This window comes from Ahaetulla prasina, chromosome 1, assembly GCF_028640845.1.
Source record: "Ahaetulla prasina isolate Xishuangbanna chromosome 1, ASM2864084v1, whole genome shotgun sequence".
Lineage (NCBI taxonomy): Eukaryota > Metazoa > Chordata > Lepidosauria > Squamata > Colubridae > Ahaetulla > Ahaetulla prasina.
In genome coordinates this window covers 292667263-292688719 of record NC_080539.1, presented here as the reverse complement: position 1 = coordinate 292688719, position 21457 = coordinate 292667263, and the positions used below count along the sequence as shown (strand labels likewise).

At 39.8% G+C, this 21457-nt stretch overlaps 1 protein-coding gene across 2 annotated transcripts in view; it reads left to right on the top strand.

The window, feature by feature from the left end:
• Positions 1-18406, top strand: part of ALX4 (ALX homeobox 4) — an 89994-nt gene extending 71588 nt beyond the window's left edge. For both annotated transcript variants that reach the window (XM_058161709.1, XM_058161708.1), the window contains 2 exons: positions 5115-5243; positions 12802-18406. In XM_058161709.1, the coding sequence (XP_058017692.1) occupies positions 5115-5243; positions 12802-13125 (453 nt within the window). In that variant the 3' untranslated portion in view covers positions 13126-18406. The remainder of the gene's footprint in view (positions 1-5114; positions 5244-12801) is intronic.
• The last annotated feature ends 3051 nt before the right edge of the window (positions 18407-21457 follow it).

The window sequence follows — 21457 nt, the reverse complement described above, 5'->3', positions numbered from 1 at the left end:
GGTAGGGAAACATCATTTCTGGTATAAAGTGCAGGCCAGGCCAAAATGATTGCCATAACTCAAAACGCTACAGCTGCCAGACAGTTGTTACAAACACAGTCCTAGCCATTACACACAAATGAGTGATGCTGCTTGGATGAGCAACAAACCATCTCATCTCCCCGCCTGGGGAGGTCACTGAGATGCTCCTTGCCAACTTCAAGCGAGCAGAAAGAAATCTCTTCTCCCGGATCAAAGTGAGGCACCGGCAAAAATGAATCCAGTAGTTTAAAAGGGAAGTCAGACTCTAAAAATAGGAGAAGGGATGACAGAAAAGGGAATTGCTATTCTCCCCTATTATCAATTCTAAAAAGGGATCAGGGGGCGAGAAGAATATGCAAAATGGCAAAATGGGAATAATAGGAAAATAATACATGGCAACATGTCCCCAAAGGTGCTTTTTCAAGAGGCAACTGGACTTTCTGGTTTTTCTTTGAAGACGTTTCGCTTCTCATCCAAGAAGCTTCTTCAGCTCTTATTTATTTATTTATTTATTTATTTATTTATTATTTAGATTTTTATATCGCCCTTCTCCCGAAGGACTCAGGGCGGTGTACAGCCAGATTAAAAAACAGTACAATATACAAATTAAAACAAAAATTAAAATAACATATTCTATAAATGGCTGAAAATTTAAAACTGTCAAATTCGACCCATAAAATTCATAAAATACCCCAATTAAAATTATTAAAATTCAAAAGTTTAAAAAATTAAGCCAGCTCTTCCCCACCATCCAGTCAGAGCTGAAGAAGCTTCTTGGTTGACAAGCAAAATGTCTTCAAAACAAAACCCCAGAAAGTTCAACTGCCTCTTAAAAAAACCACCTTTGGGACAAACATGACCTGGATGACTGAGAATCTCCATAGACACATGTCAACATGGGAAAATATTCACGGAAATAAAACCAGATCAGTTCACATATCTTTATACATCTGTGGTACATAATTGGGGATGTTTATTCATCTTTTGAGTTCTATTAAGGGGACTAATGAGGAACAAACACTTGTAAAGCAGACTAGAACCTAGAAATTTCACTTGTGCGAAGAAATGCCCAGATCTTTATTTCTTTATTGTTATGTTTTATTATAATTATTGTCTTTTAAGTGATTATCATTACATTATATCAGGAGCCTCCAAACTTGGCAACTTTTAAGACTTGTGGACTTCAACTCCCAGAATTCTTCAGCCAGCATTATTTTTAAAAATAAGAATTCTAATAGTATTTTAAGCACTGTATCATCCAGACTGAAATTAATCTTTTTTAATAGCTGAACAGCATCAAAGGATAAAAATTATGACAATTAGAATCCTGATTAAACTCTTACTTTAGATTTTTTTTTGATTATTGATAATTTAGCTTTATTATACCCATAACGTATTATGATAATATGGGAAAGTAGTAGAGGGTAGAGAGGGAGGTTGTGAAGAAAGGAAGGGGCAATCGGGCAGGCCTGAATTAGTAATAAATAAAAATTAATGATTAATGATGGATAATAGTTTGTACATAAACATGATGTTGGAAAATGGAAATAAAAATTATTTTTTAAAAAAAAGATAATATCAGTGTTTCCTGGCTTAGAATTTTAAAACTTAAAAACTTTTTACTGTATGGGAAACAGATATGGGAGCAGTTATAGATATGGTAAAATTAGCTGTAGTTTTCGCTACTATGCCATTGATGATAGCTACCAATTTATATAGTTTGAAAAAGCTGTTTATTATTGCCTAAATCATAGGCAGCATATGTTAAATATCAATTGCTGGAGAGCAACAGTAGGTGAGGAATGTTACTTTCTTGTCCATATGAAAAATGTCTTAAATGTATCTTATATGTGAAATAGAATTCTAGCTTAAACTGGTCTTATCCAGCTCTCAACAGTAAATCACATATATACCAGTAATACTTAAAAAGTGAGCTGTAGCCTACAACTATTCAACTTTTGGGGGATGCACTGTTGTTCTGTTGGAGTGTATATATTATCTGCTTTAATCTGGGTTTTACAATTTGTAAATTGGTCATCTTTGGATTTGGGTTTCCCCCCTCCCCCCGTATGAAATAGTAATAGCACTGTTGTTACTATTAATTTTCTCTATCATGTGTCTGTATGTGCAGGAGAAATGAGAGATTAAAAAAATAGTGCTGTCACACATTACAGTCAACATAAAAACACAATATAAATGACATCATGGAAAAGGAACGATATGATATGATGGTGGAAGGTGGGGAGCTGCATGTTACGATAGGCAAGGAGATGGCAAAAGAGTATTTTAGTTATCGTAAAAAAATTCAAGTCTCCAAAACAATGTGAATTGTAATTTAAAGTACTGAAGAAAGAAAGCAGAGATGATTGTAAAACTCCCAACTGTAAGAAATTCTGGAGAACAGTTAGATCTCAGAAGACTGAAGGAAAGGGAAGGCTGAATCTGTTTTCAAAAAAAGGAGTCTCTGAAGTACAGCTCTTTTAACTTGATATCTATCCTGCACAAAGTCCTCAAGCAGATAATTAAATAATATATTTGTAAGCACTTGGATAGGAATGCAACAGTTCACAAAACCCAGCATGGGCTTGTCACAAACAAGCCAGGCCACATTAGTTTTAATTTCTTTTTTGACAGAGCTGTTCGCATAATGGATCAGGGGAATGTCACAGACATAATATATTCAGACTTCAGCAAAGCATTCAACAAAGTATTTCATGATGTGGTTACGATCATTGAATATCATACTGAGGAGGGAATAGATTTGCTCTCTGTTGCCTCAGAGGACAGAACCTGAACAAGTGTGTTGAAACAACTGGAAAATAAATTCAGGCTTGATATTAGAAGGAATTTCTTGATGCTTCAAACTATCGATCGGGGGGGGGGGGAAATTGCCTCATGAAGGGAGGCAATTCATTTCATTTGTCTGAAAGGATCCTGTGCTGAGCAAGGGGTATGATTAGATGACCTCTTCCACTTCTAGATTTCAGGAGCAGCATTTTTCCTTCAGATTATGATTAATATATGAGGAATCTACAATTAAATTAATTGCTTCCCTTCTAGATTCTATCTTCACCTTTTTTGTTTTCAAGAGTTTTCCTTAATTGACTTTCTTCAGCAAAGATTCTTGGCTTTTCTTAATGTTAGTTTCTTAATTACTTTTCTTAATTCAGACCGTGCTTTTTTTCCCACCACATCAGTAGAAGTCCTCTATCCCTTGAGCTCTGGGCAAACATAGCCAATCAATATGATTTCTGGCTGCAAAGCATAGTGTCTGTTCATTTGGATTTTAAGTTATTATTATTATATCTGTTCACAACAATGTGAAATCACAGCTGCCAGTTCTTTAGCTGGTGTGGATTTCATATGCATCAAGTTCTTCCCAAGAACCTAGAATGTCACAATGTATCACTTTAATATATGTGTGGATCCTAATAGTGTGGTCTTTGCAATTGTCACATGGGAATTTTGTCAATGAGCAGATTTTCTAAGAGGTCGCCAAGATTTTTTGGCATGGCACCCAGTGTGGAACCCACTGGGACCAAGATGGTCACTGTATGCCATAATCTTTCCATTTCGATTTTCAGATCTTTTTTTTTTTTTGTTTACATTTATATCCCGCCCTTCTCCGAAGACTCAGGGCGGCTTACAGTGTGTAAGGCAATAGTCTCATTCTATTTGTATATTTACAAAGTCAACTTATTGCCCCCCCAACAATCTGGGTCCTCATTTTACCTACCTTATAAAGGATGGAAGGCTGAGTCAACCTTGGACCTGGTGGGACTAGAACCTGCAGTAATTGCAGGCAGCTGTGTTTTATTAACAGGCTTCTTACAGCCTGAGCCACACCGCTTTATGATCTTCAATTTTTTTATCTTCAATTCTACTATCCCCTAATATTGCCATGTCAATTATCTATTCAACTACAGGTATATCTGGTGCATTGTGAGCCAAGACTTTATCAATCTGTATTCAGAAATCCTACAATATTTAAACCTGTCCTTTTCCCCCTATTTCTTCAAGTCTATGTTTCCATTATTTTTTTCAATACTGATACATGATCATTTTCACAGACTTTCCAGTGAATCATTTTGGCAACTGTGTTATGTAGTTGTTTTGATCTTGCATGAGCTGACTATATGATCGACTGTTTCTTCCGCTTCATTGCACAATTTGCTCTAAAAATCATTTGCTAATTTCTCAGTTCTGGCTTTGATTGCATTAATTCAAATAGCTTGCTGTGAACAGCCAAAATCAAGCCCTCAGTTTCTTTTTTTAAATATTCCAGTTATAAGCCATGGCCAGGTTTTATTTTTATTCCACCTTCCCCTCAATCTTTTGTAGAAATTGACTTTGTAATGTTTTTCCTTGCCAGCATTCTGTTCATGCTTTTATTACTATTTCAATATTCACTTTTTGTTTCCTATACGTTGTTAAGTTCCAGTTTTTAATTTGCATCAGTGTTTGTTCTTGGCTTTTACATAATCAGGCTAATGCATGCTTTTCTTCTTTGACAGCTTGTTTGACCTGACGTAAACCTCTGCCTCCATTTTATTATTATGCCTTTGAATTGGTGCTGACTCTAGTCATTGTCTGGATTACTCCCTGGCTGTTTTCTTGGGAAGCTTTTTCGGAAGGGGTTTGCCATTGCCTCCTTCCTAGGGCAGGACTAGAACATACAGTCTTGCAGTTTCTAGCCTGATGCCTTAATTACTACAGCAATCTGGGTCTCTTCAAATTATTAACTAGCTAAACAAAATATTTAAGGATTTAAATTGATAAATTTCTCTTCAAATTGTTAAAGTAGTCTCACCATTGGAAGACTTGAAACAACTATAGCTTGCTGTTGCAATTCACAGCTTATCTCCATATGCATGGAGAAACAACTATTTTGCTTTACTTTCTGCAAAGGGTGGTTGCTTTAGTAGTTCAAAGAGAGGTGCTTGATTTTTGCTTGTATGCATTGTAAAGCACCCCTTTTAAATATTCTACGCTGTCTATCTGTACTGTTTAAACCTTCTGAATGAACTGTTTATAGAAAAATGGCACTGATTGCTTCTTCTCTGATGTGGATTTCTTGGTGCTGATCTCCTCAGGTTTGGTTTCAGAACCGAAGAGCAAAATGGAGAAAACGAGAACGATTTGGTCAAATGCAACAGGTTCGCACACATTTCTCCACTGCCTATGAGTTGCCTTTGCTAACTCGAGCAGAGAATTATGCCCAGGTAAGTGCTCTTCATCAACAAACCTGTCGTGAACCTATCAGAGGTTCTGTCGTAAATCAAATGAGATTTTGCTAGGTGAAGTGAAAGTTTAAGGTTCAAAAAAGGAACATTTTAACCTTTTCAATTTTAACAGTAATTTGTTTATTCATTTATTATTTATTACATTTGTTTGCCATCCATCTCACCACAAGGACAGTACACCATAGCATGGAGGTAATTTGGAGAATATGTAAACCATTTGGAGTCCTCAGCCAATTGATTGATTGATTATGAGCCATCAAGCTGCTGTCAACTCTTAGCAATCATATAGATAGATTTTTTTCTGTAATAACCTAGTTCTTAAGACCTTCCAACAATGCACCCATTGCCACTGCAAGTGAATTCATCCATCTTGCTATTAGTTATCCTCTTATTTTCTTTCCTTTCACTTTTCCCATTAGTAGAATCTGCTTCAAATAACTAAACCTTGTCATAATATGTCCAAAATATGATAATTTGAGTCTGGTCTTTTGTGCCTTGAGTGATAAGAGCCATTGTGGCATAGTGCTTAGAAAGCAGCATTGCAGGCTAACTCTGCTGACTGTCAGCAGTTTGATTCAGATTGGCTCAAGGTTGACTCAGCCTTCCATCCTTCTGAGGCCAGAAAATGAGCACCTGGATTGTTGGGGGCCATATGCTGGCTCTGTAAAGTGCTTTGAGAGTGCCGTAAAGCACTACGAAAAGGTATATAAGTCTAAGCGCTGTTGCTATAACACTTGGTTGATTTAGATGATCCACTTGTTTGTTTTCTTGTCTGCCTAAATCCTGACAAAATTCAGTCATATGATCTGATTATACCATTTATCTTGTCATGTAACCATTAGCACATCTTGATGAACTACTTAAGCAAAGAAAGAAAGGCAGACTGTATTAAATAGTGGCGACATGAAAATATGTCATGATGTATCTACAAGCTCCATACACTCTCTATTTTCTGGCTGCCCATATTGTATCCCAATTTTGTGGAAGGTTAGGGTGATGAGTCTTTCTTAGAAGCTTACCACAGACTCTTTAATGACAATGTCCATAATATGGCATAAATCCTTCAGTAGCAATCCTTCTGCTATGTGAGGCCTGGAACATTCACTGGAATGTTTAGCAACACCAGACGTTCTTTGCAGATAAATTAACTTTAATACCCTGTGAATACAGATTCTCAACTTTTTAAAAGTAGACCTGTCAGTTTAGCAATCTTTGATTTCAAAAGAGTTATTTAAGCCAGGTCATTATACATGAAAGACCTTTAGTTCTCAGCCAGAGGATACTTTAGGTAACATTTTGGGTAGGTTTTCTCCTCTTCTGTCTCTTTCATATCTTGGTTTTATCTAATACTTAAGCTGCTTACATAGGACAGGATATGAATATCTATAAACAAAATAAAATTGGATAGTTTTTTCTGAACTATTTTTTAAAACAGGATATTTTAATAAAGACAACGGAAAGCTGGAGTTCCATTATTTTTTTCTTCACGATGATTCTAATTAAGCTTGCATCCAAATTATAATCATAATTTCTCCAAAAAAAATAATAATAGCTGGTTTCTCTGCAAATTTCACAAATGCTTTCATTCAATTCCCAGAATTTAAACTCACAAATATATATTTCCTTATAGCCCACTTAATGTCCCTCCTCACCTCCAAGCCAAAAGCCCTTAACTTTTTAAGCTTTTCCTTAATAAATTAAACTTAATATTCTGATCCTTTTAGTTGTTGTTTTTTGAAATCTTCTCAAGCTGCATAATATTATCCTGTTTGAGATGAAAACAACTAAAGTTATATGTCCAGTTATCATATTTTCCTGGAAAAAAATAAATGCTAAACTTAAAAAGGGGAGGAAAATCTAAAGTTCATAAGGTTGAAAAACAAGTTTATGTTAAATTTTGCTTTACAAACGAAAAAGACCCCAAAAATAAACTATTCAAAAAGCATATTCCAATAAAAAAAATCTAAAAAGCATAAGAATCTTTGGCATTATCAGAAGCATGTGTTAAGAAAGATTTCTGTAATCAGACTATGCATTAAGTGGTACCATTTGCATGGTAAAAAGTAAATGACCAAAAATAAAAGCCAGAACTGAGTTTTTGAAAAAATAAATAAAGCTGAATGACAGCTTTCTGAAATAAAGGACATATGGTCACTGTAGTTCTACTTCATATTGTACAAAAAGAATAAAATCATCAGAATGTGTGTTGTGTGTGTGTGTGTGTACATACACGCATCAGGATTCTTGCCATTTTATGGATCGCATTCTGATCAACTTTGTGATATAGATAGATAGATAGATAGATAGATAGATAGATAGATAGATAGATAGATAGATATGTATCTCAAAAGTGATCAAAATAATATATATCAGGATTCTTGCCATTTTATGGATCATATTTTGATCACCTTTGAGTTTTACCCTATTGCTCTCACAATAGCTGCCACTTATCTGTAGCCTGCCAGAAGGAAAGGTCAGAGCAGAGCCAAAGCAAATGATGATGAAAGGCTGAGAAATGCAGGCCTGTTAGAAAACTGTGTTTTCCTACTTTCCATCTGGATCCTCTTCTCTTGCTTGCTTTCATCTTATGCTCTTCTCATCTTCACACTTCCCTCCCTGCCTTTCCTCCTTCCCTTTGGGCATACTGAATCTGGACTTCCCCAATCCTTAGTTACTGTAAGAATATTTCCCTTTCGTATCCTTAAAAAAAAGGAAAGGTGTAGTAGGGGCAAAGGAGTAGGAATTTCATGATAATTTCTAAAGGATCGCTTAGCCTTTGCTAGTCTTTTGCAACAAAAACAACAAAGGGTTTTGTAAGACCTGGCCTGTACATGCATGAACGCGTAAGATACTGTGGATCATACTCCACTTCCTCAGACTGATGGTGGGGCAGGATGAACAGAAGGGGAAGGAATAAGAATGATGAACTCTAACCTCTGCAAACAAGACTTGTATGCATTTATAAATACAGTACTCTTTTGTCAAAAGTACTGTATACTCCATGCTTCTAGAAAGGTGGAATCTCAAATCTCTTCTTCCATAAGCCCTCAAGGTCATCATACCCTGTCTCTATCCAAAATCACCCAGAGTCAGTTGAGTGAGATGGGCGGTGAAAAAAAATGTAATAAATGAAATAAATAAATAAATAAAATAACAAAAAAAAACCCTTCTTGTTCTTGCGGGTAGCAGCTCAGTAGCTTCTACCGCCACTACTTATCTTCCACCATGGAGTCTCTCACCAGGTGCCTCCTCCTAACTTGGTTTATGACAGGGGTCAGCAACCTGCGGTTCTGAAGCCGCATGTGGCTCTTTCACCCCTCTACTGCAGCTCCCTTTCACTCAAAATATGCATCACAACCCCCAGTGTGCAACACCCACTGGCATGCGATTTACTGAGCTTTTCAACCCCCGGTAGGCCAACCATGGATAAATCCAAGAAAAGAAAAGTTTGAGAAGAACACAGAATGTTTAATTCAACTACATATACTAGTTTTGTGAACATTCAAGAAATAGTTAGGCACGGGAAGGGTTTTGTGGCTCCTGGTGTTTTCTTTTCTGTGGGAAACAGGTCCAAATGGCTCTCTGAGTGTTTAAGGTTGCAAACCCCTGATTTATGAGAAAGGTAGATCTTTGTGCTAACTTTCAGGTAATAAAATGGTAAAATTTGAGTTTGCGGAGAGGATGAGGAAGTACTCCTGCGCAGTCTGCACTGGCTACCTGTGGTCTTCCGGGTGCGCTTCAAGGTTTTGGTCCCCACCTTCAAAGCACTCCATGGCTTAGGGCCCGGGTACTTACGGGACCGCCTGCTGTTACCACATGCCTCCCACCGACCCGTGCGCTCTCACAGAGAGGGTCTTCTCAGGGTGCCGTCCGCCAAGCAGTGTCGGCTGGCGGCCCCCAGGGGAAGGGCCTTCTCTGTGGGAACACCTACTTTCTGGAACGAACTTCCCCCCAGTTTACGCCAATTGCCTGACCTCCGGACCTTTCGCCGGGAACTGAAAACTTATTTATTTATCCAAGTGGGACTGGCCTGATTTTTAAATGCTAAATTTTTTAAATTCTTAAATCTTAAATTTTAATTGTATTTTATTGGGTATTTTATATGGTCAATTGGACGGTTTTAATTTCGGCCTTTTTGGAATAAGTTTTTTAATTGTTATTTTAGTTTGTATATAAATTGTTTTAATGCAGGCTGTACACCGCCCTGAGTCCTTCGGGAGAAGGGCGGTATAAAAGTTTAATTAAATAAATAAATAAATAAATAAATAAAGTAGCCCTCTGTTCTGTCCCCCCTCGCCTCCATCTGAGTAATGGCTTAATTAGCCGGCACTATCAGCTCTGGCAGCAAATTAGCGAGCATCTGCCAAGTGACTCTGTTATCTCCCTTGATGCTGATGAGTCACCCAGGAACAAACAGTACTTCAGCTCTAGTTAAGCAGTTGATTTGCCTGCTACAAAGAGGCATAGCAGCCCTCACTGGTTTTATATCCTGTGGGGTGTGGCTCCATGACTCAGCACTTCCTAGGCCTGCCCCACCCCTGCTTCTGTTGTTCCCGCCTCTCCTGCCTACGAAACCTAGGGTCCAGCCAGGCCTGATCACCATCAGCTGGGTCTGGAGGTGTGGCCTGGGGGGGGAAGAGTCAGGGGATGGAGGCCTCGTTATCTCCTCCACCTGGCCTGCCTCTGGCTCCTGGAGCTGAGCCAGGGAAGCAGGTGCTCCCGAGGTAAGTCCTGATGGCCCTTCCCCCTCACTTTCCAAGTCACTTTCTGGCAGGGGTCCCAGCTCAGGGACCACAGACACAACACCCTCCTTTCATTAGGAAACAAGCTAATTTCAGAAGAGAGAAATGAAATCCGGCTTTATTATAAAAAATAAATAAATAAATTTATTTGAAAAATAAATTGAAATAATAGTTTAAAATATGAAATCTCCCCTGTAACTTTAAATACTCACAAGGCACACATTCAATAGTGAAGGAGATGAAGTACAGCAATGTTCAGATTCAGAGGTGGGTTTCAGCAGGTTCTGACCGGTTCTGGAGAACCGGTTGCAGAAATTTTGAGTAGTTCAGAGAACTGGAAGTAAAAATTCTGACTGGCCCCTCCCCCATCTATTCTCTGCCTCCCAAGTCCCAGCTGATTGGGAGGAAATGAGGATTTTGCAGTAACCTTCCCCTGGATATGGGAGAGAATGGAGATTTTACAGTATGCTTCCCCTGCCACGGCCACCAAGCCATGCCACACCCACCAAGCCACACCCACAGAACTGGTAGTAAAAAAAATTGAAACCCACCACTGTTCAGATTGTAGGAAAACAGCAGGTTGATATAAAAATAAAAAACCACAAAAGTGTACTGCATCCAGCAGATCATAAGAAACTACTGGTCTACCACAAATAGGATTTCTCTATCCAAAGTCTCAGCAAAGAGATTGGAAGATTCCATTCACTTATTTACTTCCAAATATGTATGGCTGCCTAATTCTACAACAACTCTGGGTGGCATGAACTATTAAAACATTCTGAAATAATAAAGAACAGAAAGAAGAGACAAATGCCCAGGAAGAGTAAAACAAACACACCCCTCAATCAAAAACATACCTCAAGGGACATATTTTTGTTTCTGTTGTTGTTTTCATCATCATCATTACAAGAAAGGTTTTAAAGTTTTTTTTTAAAAAAAATACATTTTCTGGTACATACCTGAAGTATAATTCAGAACAGAATCCCTTACTTTGTACGGAAACGTAAAAGCAGAGAATACTGGTTTAGCCCAAGTTGCAATCGAACAGAAATGAAAGACATACCGCATTTCTCTAGTCATTTACCTATTTCTTCCAACTGAAATGAAAGAATCCTGTATCCTTCCTATATTTCTCTTTTTCCTGAAAATTCCAGACTTGTTCTCCCCGCCTCCGTTCCCATCTTCTCCTTCAGTTTCCTCCATAGGAAACCTTTGTCTCTGAAAACATTCAACTTTTCTATGCTTGGAATTAGGGAGGAACTGGGGTATCTTTCTGGGTCTACCTGGAAAAAAAAGTATTCTTATGAAAGTGTGTACTTTGTGTCTGAGCAAATGACAACACGTGACTTTGGAATACAGTGATGGTCATAAATGCAAGGACTGGTCTCATAGCTGTTATTTTTTTTACAACATCATAACTTTGAATAGTCACGAAATAATAAAGTGAGGACTATTTCACGCAAGACCCTCCCAACCATGCTATGGCATTGGCTAATCCACATTTGGTCTTTTACATATTTCTGAACAAGTGGAAAATCCCAACAACATCCTGTTTACCTTTGCATGGGTATCTAATAGTAGCATTTCCACGGCAACCCATTGTAGTGCTTGTCCTGCTATCTATGGCAGCTTTTTCACAGTGAACTTGGTTGTGCATCCAAACTGCACATTTGCATCTGGGTAAGCATAGTGGTTGGCAATGTTGCAACCTAAACTAAAATGAGGTTTGTTTGGCTAAGCCTCTTTATTAGGACTAAATTTCCCCACGACAGCAGTAGCACTTAGACTTATATACTACTTCATAGTACTTTATAGTGCTCTCTGAGTGGTTTACAAATGTCATCAAATTTCTCCTAACAATCTGGGTCCTCATTTTACCGACCTTGGAAGGATGGAAGGTTGAGCCCATCAGGATCAAACTCCAGGCTGTGGGCAGAGTCAGCCTACGATACTGAACCACTGTACCACCACAGCATTTCTATCCACCCATTTCCTTTAAGTTCATCCATCTCTTATACCTTCAGCACTAAAAAAAAAGATACTTACATGCTTCTTTCATTCATCATCATCATCATTTTATGCGGTGGTGCAGTGGTTAGAGTGCAGTACTGCAGGCTACTTCTGCTGATCACCGGCTACCAGCAGTTTGGCAGATCGAATCTCACAGGCTCAAGGTTGACTCAGACTTCCATCCTTCCGAGGTTGGTAAAATGAGGGCCCAGATTGTTGGGGGCAATAAGCTGACTCTGTAAACAGCTTAGAGAGGGCTGTAAAAGCACTGTGAAGCAGTATATAAGTGCTTTTGCTATTGCCATTTTAGTCATTGTCTGTCCACTACAGAATGAAGGCCTCTTCCACATGTTTCCAACCTAGATGGTTCTGAGCTTTCTTTTGCCATTTGGGCCCAATATACTTGCTTCTTTTATTCTATACAGAATAAAATAAAATAAAATAAAATAAAATAAAAATAGCTTTGGTGGAAGAGGTTGTATAAAAAAATGCTTTTAAAAGGCTCCTCTGGCGATCCCAGCTGAGTTGCCTGATCAACAGAACCCTTTAAAAGCATTTTTTTACAACCTCTTCGGCCGAAGAGGTTGTAGAAAAAATGCTTTTAAAAGTAAAAAAAAAAAAAAGTTGGCCAGGCCCACCCAGTCACATTACCCCACCACCAAGCCACACCCACAGAATCGGTAGTAACAAACTTTACATTTCACCCTTCAACCAATGTGAACTAATTTTCCTTTCCTTTTTTTCTTTTTTTCCTTCCATTCCTCCCTCATTCCCCCACATCTCAGATACAGAATCCTTCCTGGATCGGCAACAACGGTGCCGCCTCCCCTGTGCCTGCCTGCGTAGTGCCCTGTGACTCGGTGCCTTCCTGCATGTCTCCCCATGCTCATCCCCACACTACTGGAGGAGTCTCTGAATTCCTGAGCGTCTCGGGTCCTGGCAGCCACGTGGGGCAGACGCACATGGGCAGCCTCTTTGGCAGCGCCGGCATCAGCCCCAGCATCAATGGCTATGAGTTGAACGGCGAGCCGGACCGCAAGTCTTCCAGCATTGCAGCCCTGCGGATGAAAGCCAAGGAGCACAGTGCTGCCATATCGTGGGCAACATGACAGGGCTGCTGCTTTTGCCCTCGAGAAACGGACAGCTCAAGCAGGACAGATGACCCAAACCCTCCACTCTTGGACTGGGGGCAGTGTGCGCCCTCCTCAGAGGTCTGAATGCAGCACTTTTCGCTTCCTTAGGGAGAATGGCATGGTGCCGATTGCCGTATTTGGAGTGTTTTAAGCATGTAGGCCTTCCCCCTGCCCTTCCCAGGAAAGGAATGTGGAAATCAAGAGGGGATATTTCTCCTGCATCAGACAAACTTGAGTTTGCGATTCCCCTTGTGCTGTTATTCTCCTGATTGCCAGTTTGCCGTTGTTCTTGCTCTATCTAGCATGAAAGCTGCCTCCCACCAAGGCTTCCATTATGCGATCGTTGGCCTTTTCCACAGAAATATCGGGGTAGGGATGAGGGAGGATCCCAAAGTGTGCCATCTTTTTTTTTAAATAGTTCTGTATTTTCCCATGACATCCTCCCTGCCTTCTCCTCTCTCCCCCCCCCACCTCACATTTTTGACTACAGAAAGTCTATTAAAGTGGAGGTGGGGGTGGCGGAAAAACAGCTACACAGGGTTCCTTGATTGGTAGCATTAGGAGCCCTCCATCTGGAAGTTCATCTGATTTTATTTCTGTCTCTCTCTTTTTGTCAAACAAACAAGAAAACAAAGGCCAACCCACAATTTCTGGCTAATTGCTCCCATGTGAGCTCTTTTGAAACCCTCATATTTTAATGGAACAGAAGGGGTTTACATATGATCTCTAGCACCAAAAGGCATGTGGTTGCTATCACTGTAGATGGCTGGTGCCGAAGTCTGAGGAGATGGGGTACATCTTGATTGGGGTACCCTATACCAAAGTTGCCATACTGCAACAGGAAATTTGTCCACACCTTACCTTCCATGTGAATTGTGTGAGTTGCTGAGTTGCTTTATGTCATTTTTCTTTTATCCTGACATTTCGCTCCCTTCAGTCTCCTGCAATGCAATAATGCATAGCCAAGAGATGCAGTAATGAAGGCATGAGTCAATTGTGGGTTCAATGAAATCCCTCTAAGAATATACTGCCCCTGAACAGAAATTGTGGGGGGAGGGCGATGGCTCAACGGTTAAAGACATTGAGCTTGTCAGCTAGAAAGCTGACAGCCTGGGTTCAGAGTGCCACACGATGGGGTGAGCAGAGCTACTATTATGTGCCCCAATTCTTGGCCACCGAACAGTTTGAAAGCATGCAAATGCAAGTAGAGAAATAGGTACCATTTCGGTGGGAAGGTAACAGCATTCTGTGAGCCTCAGCATATAGTCATGCTTGCCATAGGGCCACAGAGGTGTCTTTAGACTATTCTGGCTCCCTTGGTCTAAGAAACAGAGGTGAGCACCGTTTCCTAGAGTCAGACATGCCTGGACAGGGGAAACCTTTACCTTTATCTTTAAGCAGAAATTACAAAAAGAATACGTACATCTCCATAGGGCCACTTTGTAATCATAACCCCATGAACTGATCCTGACAGCAAGCCAAGGACTCCCAGGCTAGTGTAAACCAAATCAATCTTTTTTATATGCTACCTAATGTTTGAAACACTCTGACTTTGGTACCCCATCCCCATCACACCAATGCATTTATTGCAACATCAGTAGAACCAGTTGTGATTTTAATTACCAGTAATTAATTAATTATCCATAAATTAAGGGTTGACTAACCATTGCCTGATGTTTGGTTTCAATGACGAGCAAAACAGGGAGAAAATCTGTGGGCAATAAAGGAAAACGTCTCCCTAATTTCTGACATCGGCCTGCTCTTGCGGTAAACTCAGTTCTGAAAGAAGACCAATTTATAGGATTTACTCTTTTGGATTGATATTTGACATACAAACTTTGGAATAATAACTAAAGAATTTGATGGTTTCAAAGAAATTGTATGCCCACTGCCATGAGCAATGCACCCACTTCAAATATTGCCTTTCTGCTGTCGCTATCAAGTTGATCTTTTTTCAACTCCACTCCAAGTTCGTCGCCACTCAGTGGAGGTAACTCAAACGCCTATCTTGAAGAAATAAAGCAAGAGGGTTATTTTTCCCCTCTTAGTTGGAAATTCTTTTTTTTTCCCCCAGCCTAAAGCGAAGTAGCAGACACAGGCCTGCCTCATGTTGTTCCCATTCATCAGGATAATCACATTTTCCCAATTTCCATATGTTTGCCCTCTTTAAAAAAGGATCAAAGAGGATTTAGGTCCAGCCAAGCTGAGATTCTGTTCAAAAAGCTGAAACGGTGCTTGGGTTTTGCGGTTTCTCCAACAGGCATTCACATCCACTAGAGGAGAGAAACTTAATGCTTAAAGCTGTCTTAACTGGCTTTTAAGGAGTGTTTGTTGGGTTAGTAACTACTGGGCTTTCCTTTTTCTGGCGAGCGGTTGCTTTGCAGGCTTTGCCATTCAAATAGTGTAGCTTTTAATGGGCTTCAGAGGAAAAGCAAGACTTTCACCATCCTTAGGGCACTAGCATAAACCCACCCAGGGGGTCTGACCTGCGTATGGCCGTGCTATCATGAATGTGCACCTATAAACCATCCTGGAAAAGGAAGCCTGCAGCTGGGGATGCATATAAAGAAATAGGCATAATACACCAAGTATGTAGAATTCCAGAAGGACGAAAAGCTGTGTGGCAATTCTGAAGAGGGGCAAGAGAGCAATTGCATTCATTTTATAGGAATGGAATAGAAAAAGCAATGGCACACTTGAAGGTTAGGAAGACATCTTCTCCTCCTCTCCCATGCCTTGTTAGTCCCAGAACATTTCTTAGGAGCCCCAGTATTTCTGACCAGCTGTGGGAATAAGACACCTGCCTGTAGCATGCAGAGTAAAAGGGCCTAAACTTTTATTCCTTTAGAGACCAGGTGCACTTTTCAAGTCAAAACCCACAGTTAAAAAATATTTTTAAAAATCAAATTAGTCAATACTTTGAAGTTCCATTGAATTCAGTGGGAATGCAAAACATTGTTAGACTTGTTGCCCCATAGGGTAAGTATGAAGAAAATGTTGTACGCTATCGATAGGCATGCAACCTTCAGAAAGGCATTTAAGGTGCTCATAAAATGAAAGAGGAACCCTTTTATACATGTTGTGCTGTGTTTAAAGACTGCACACCGCCTCCCAAAAAACCCCACCATTCTTTCTTTTTTTTTAATCTATGAAGTCAAGAGTGAACCATGCCAAGCAGTGATGTCATTACTTTTCATGACTGGAGATCAATGAATCATCAAATGATTTTAAGGCTATCCATGAGAATCAGAACCTGAACTCTCATGAAAGTGATGATGACATGATTGCATAACAGGCAAGATCCATGCCTAATCATATTTTGGTGTTCCTGAGTGTGCATTCCTAGGAAAACACATTTGTGTACATACCGACTCCAGGTATGTTTATTTTATAATAGCTAGGTTTGCCATCTTTGGGATGAAGGAGAGGATCACTCATAACAGGGAGATGTTAGCTCTCTATGCCCAAATTTCTTTGTTTTCAGCTGGTAAAAAGGACTGGAAGTAGAATCATGCTGCTACTTGAGCTGTTCATGCTAAAGTCAGCAGCCCTTAAAACTGCCATTGCAGCTTTTCAAAGCTTTAAAGCAGGCAAGAATAGTTTTGGCTAAGCTCTTTTACTATCTGTTCATCTCATGCCAATGTTAGTTCCCAAGTGGTTTTGAATGTGAACAATACAAGTGTGCATCAACAACATACACTTCAAAAGGTGTTTCAGGATCTCTGTGATGTTCAACCCAATATGGTACCATATGCATCAATTCCTTGAAAAAAACCAATGATGGAATAGCCCATTATATTAATTCTCCACCTTCCTCTCATTAATAGGCAGACTTACCTAGGACTCTTTGCCCTTCACTCCGCAACACTGACTGACAGTGAATGATGGACAAAGAAATGATATACATATGTGAAACATGGGACGAGAAGAGAAATTCAACATAGGATCACCTTGTGCATGTGTGCCCATGATATCAAACATAGCATTTAACTATATCATAACGTCAGTGAAAACCTTTTGTTGAAATGCCTCCTGGACAAGAGAACTCCATTAATGGCAAGAGCACAAGATGTAAGGTTATATGGAATACTGATTGTGAGCACCAGAGGCTTTCTGAATGCCCAACAGTAGCAGCTGGTTTTCAATTGTCAAACTATAGGTCAGGAGGTTGGGTAGAGGGAGCAATCAATAAGAAATTTCCTTGGGGGCTGAGGAAAGATGGGCCTATCTTACCTTCTATTCCAATGGTAAATGCTAGTAAAGGCAACAAAGCATAGTGGTGTCCAAACCAGCCAACTGTAAGACTTGTGGACTTCAACGTCAAGAATTCTCCAGCTGGCCTGGCCTGGCTGGCTGGGGAATTCTGGGAGTTGAAGTCCACAAGTCTAAAAAGTGGCCAAGGTTGGACACCCCTGGGCTAAATAAAGGAGTTAGAGGTTTTTTTCCCTTGTTTTTTTTTTACAGGGCATTCTTGTATCTGTCTTTTTCCCCCCCTTTCACTCATTTAATGATTTTGCCTTGTCTCAAATCATACCCCAAGGTTTGCAAAATTGCAAAGCATTTTGAAAACAAACAACAGTGAAAAAAGGTAGTTTCCTGGAAAGTGGTTTGAAAAAATAATCAACAAGACACAGCTGCTGAGAACTTTTGTTTATTTTGCTGCTTTGATTGACACAGGAAAAAAACAAACATTTGGAGGGGTTGTTTTTTTTTTAAAAAAAAAATCAGCCGAAATGGAAACCTAGATGAAAGCTTTTTCACTGCTTTCAGCTTCGTGGCTGGCATTTCAGGGAAATCAAGGCGACTTTTTATCCTGCCCCAAATTCTTATTAACAAATTGTGGATGATCCACTATCTAATCCTCCTTCCGCATAAATAGATAGTGCTAGGAACTTTGTACTACTGATCTTGAAGGGCAGTTTTCAATGTGTAATAATATATCTGTTTTGGGGTGTGCAGTGACTGAAAAGGAGAATGGGAGAAAAAAAAATCATAAGAAAACAACCTCAGTCAATTGCATTGTTGTAAAATATTGTAACCTTGTATAAGTGCAACTTTTTTTTCCCCTTTAGCTTTATGGCCTGAGGCAGAATATATGAAAATATACGTTCAAAAATGTTGACAAGTAAAGCAATGGATTGAGAGGAAAGCCTACAAAATTGCAGTGTGAGGTTGTGCCATACAATTTTACTGCCTATACAGATATGTACTGCAAATTCATTACATTGTAATATTAAAAAAAAAAAGAAAGAACAGATTGCTTGGTATCTTGTCTTTCTTTCTTGATTGTTCTTTTTTTTCCCTTTAATTTTTGAGGAAAATAAATCATTGCCTGTATCATCTTTCCCTGTCCTGGAGCTGAGGGTGGTACTGTGAATTTTTTTTAGTGCTGCAAACAAAAATTAAACAGGCAAAAAATTGCTGGAAAAAAATGAACAAACATCCAGAGCGCAGGCAGAGGAGAGCCACATAAATATTATTATTGTTGTCATTCCTAGTTGCAATAAACTGTCTCTTCTCTGCTCTGAACTGAAATCTGTCTGTTTTGTGCCTGACTCATGGCAAATGAAATGCGATCAGAGGGGGGCCTCCAAAAGCTCATGTTAATTGAAGTTGGCAAAAAATACTAACAGTGCCCTTTTGAACTGCTGACACAGAGCAGAATGGATTAAACAAGGCTAGATTAACAACAGGTGGCAGCTCCCAGACCCACTGCCTCTAGAGAGTCTTAGCAACCAAGAAGCAATGATGAGAACATCCTAGAGGCAAACTCTGAGCAGCCGATATGTGGCTGGAAATTAGACTGCTGGTAAATTAAGGGATGATTTGATCACAAAACTATTTTTTCCAAGTTGTGGCGTAGGATATGGAGGTGGCATTGCTATTCACAAATCAGTCTTCCAAAACATATGTATCCTTGGAAACAGGTCCAGGTTGGTTTACTTATTCATTTTTACAAGCCAAACCTGTCTTCGGTGACTAAAAATAAGATAGGTGTTTATTCTCAGGATTCATCTTTGAAACAATATACAACTAATCACTTTTGACAGTTGTTTTCCATTAGGTTCTCCTCCAGAAATCGTCATGGGGCATACCTGCCCGTGCTGTTGAGGCTACTGGTCTGGCTTTGGATAGGTAATGACTTAAAGCATCTTGACTACCTTAGATCCTGAATGCAACATTGAGACGCATCTTCTGACCGTAGCCAGTTGGATGAAATGTTTTGGGGTGGGTTAGTCTGCCTGTATGGCTGAAGGTTGGACCATAAGAAAGGCTGAGTGCCAAAGAATCGAGGCCTTCGAACTCTGGTGCTGGAGAAGACTCCTGCGAGTCCCTTGGACTGCAAGGCGAACAAACAAGTCAGTCCTAGAGGAGATCAACCCTGACTGCTCTTTAGAAGGCCAGATCCTGAAGATGAAACTGGAAATACTTTGGCCACCTAATGAGAAGGAAGGACTCACTGGAGAAGAGCTTAATGCTGGGAAAGATTGAAGGCAAAAGAAGAAGGGGATGACAGAGAACGAGGTGGCTGGATGGAGTCACTGAAACAGTAGGCATGAGCTTAAATGGACTTCAGAGGATGGTAGAGGATAGGAAGGCCTGGAGGAATGTTGTTCATGGGGTTGCGGTGGGTCGGACACCACTTCGCAACTAACAACAAAGTCTGCCTGTTTAATTTGGACCAGAGAGTTATTCTTTTCCCTGTCTACCAATCGTCTACTAATGGGTCTCTGCATTGGACAGAAAAGGGACAACTGTTCATGAATGCCTCATATTAGTATAACATAAAGCTTAGCTTTTGGTCTTTTCGTCTCATCCTTTATTTATTGAATCCTGCATTATTATTTTTATAAATAACTCAAAATGAACACACCTAACATGCCTTCCTCCTCTGATTTTGTCCACAACAATCCTTTGAACCCTTTGTCTGAGAAACTAAGTCACCCAGCCAGTTTTCATACCTAGGGCAGGTCTAGAACTCACCATTTCCTGTTTTCTAGCATGCTATCTTCACCACCAGACCAAACTTTGTCTAGGCATTAGAAGCTTAAATAGGACTGAGATTGATTAGGAACTGAATGGAAAACTTCCAGAGAGCACAGGGAGATTGACTGGATTGGAAAGTAAAAGTAAAAGAAAAAGAACTTCTTAGAAGAAGGTGATATGCTATACATAAACATATATGTTGCTTTCTCCTAAAGTGGTGAGGAAATAACAGTGTTAAATTCTTAAAAGCTCATGTGCGTTTGTTAGCAATTGAAAGAAGAGAATGACTAGATTGTCTCACTAGATGGGACCTCATTCTCTTAGTTATGATCTCTGATTTAGAAGGCCTCAAAAAATTCTTTTCTTCATATTTCTTGAATTTTATCACACCAGCACTCTCTCATGGGAATCTTTGTGGCTTGTTAAATTCTATGTTGAATTTTGATCAAATATGGCAATCCTTGTGATTAAGTGGTTAAGTGACAATCCCAATTAGATTATCAGTCAAATTTTACCTACCCAGAATGCTACCAGGAAATATGGATAGCTAAATGATTGAAACTATAAAAAAAGGTTTGCTAGGCCATTGAGTGGATTACAAATGCAAATATATAAATAACATCCCCTTCCCAGCAAACTAGATAGAAAATCTAGCATTTCCAGTTCCGTGGTTAAATAACACCAATTTTTGCTAGCTTGATGCTCCTTAGATAGATTGAATGACAAATCTCATAATCCATACCACATAATCCCATAATTCCCAGAGAGCAAAGTATAAGAGCTGTGGCGCACCAAGATAGAGAAGGTTGAGCATCAACTATATTGTATAAGAAACTGCAGGACCGAGACAGGAGAATGATAAGAGCAATTGTATCGCCCTAAAGCAGGGGTGTCAAACTCAAGGCCTGCAGGCCAGATCTGACGCTCTGAAAATAATGAAGGACTGGCCCACAGTGCCTCTGCCAGCAAAAACGGACTCCCAATCTCCATTTTCTGCTGGGACGGCTTCCTGCAATCCTCCGCCAGCGAAAACAGAGCTCAGGAGGATGGCTCTCCCGAGCTCTGTTTTCACTGGCAGAGGGTTGCAGGGGGCTGTCCCAGCTGCAAACGGAGATTGGGAGTCGGTTTTCACTGGCAGACCACCACAGGCACCCCTGACACGAGTGACAACCCCTGGCCACGCCCCCCAGTCCTCTCGAGGTCAAACACAACCCTGATGCGGCCCTCAGTGAAATCAGATTTGACATCCCTGCCCTAAAGGAATGGAAACATTAAAGAAATAGTAAAACAACTTACTAAAGTCATAGCACAGCAACAATAG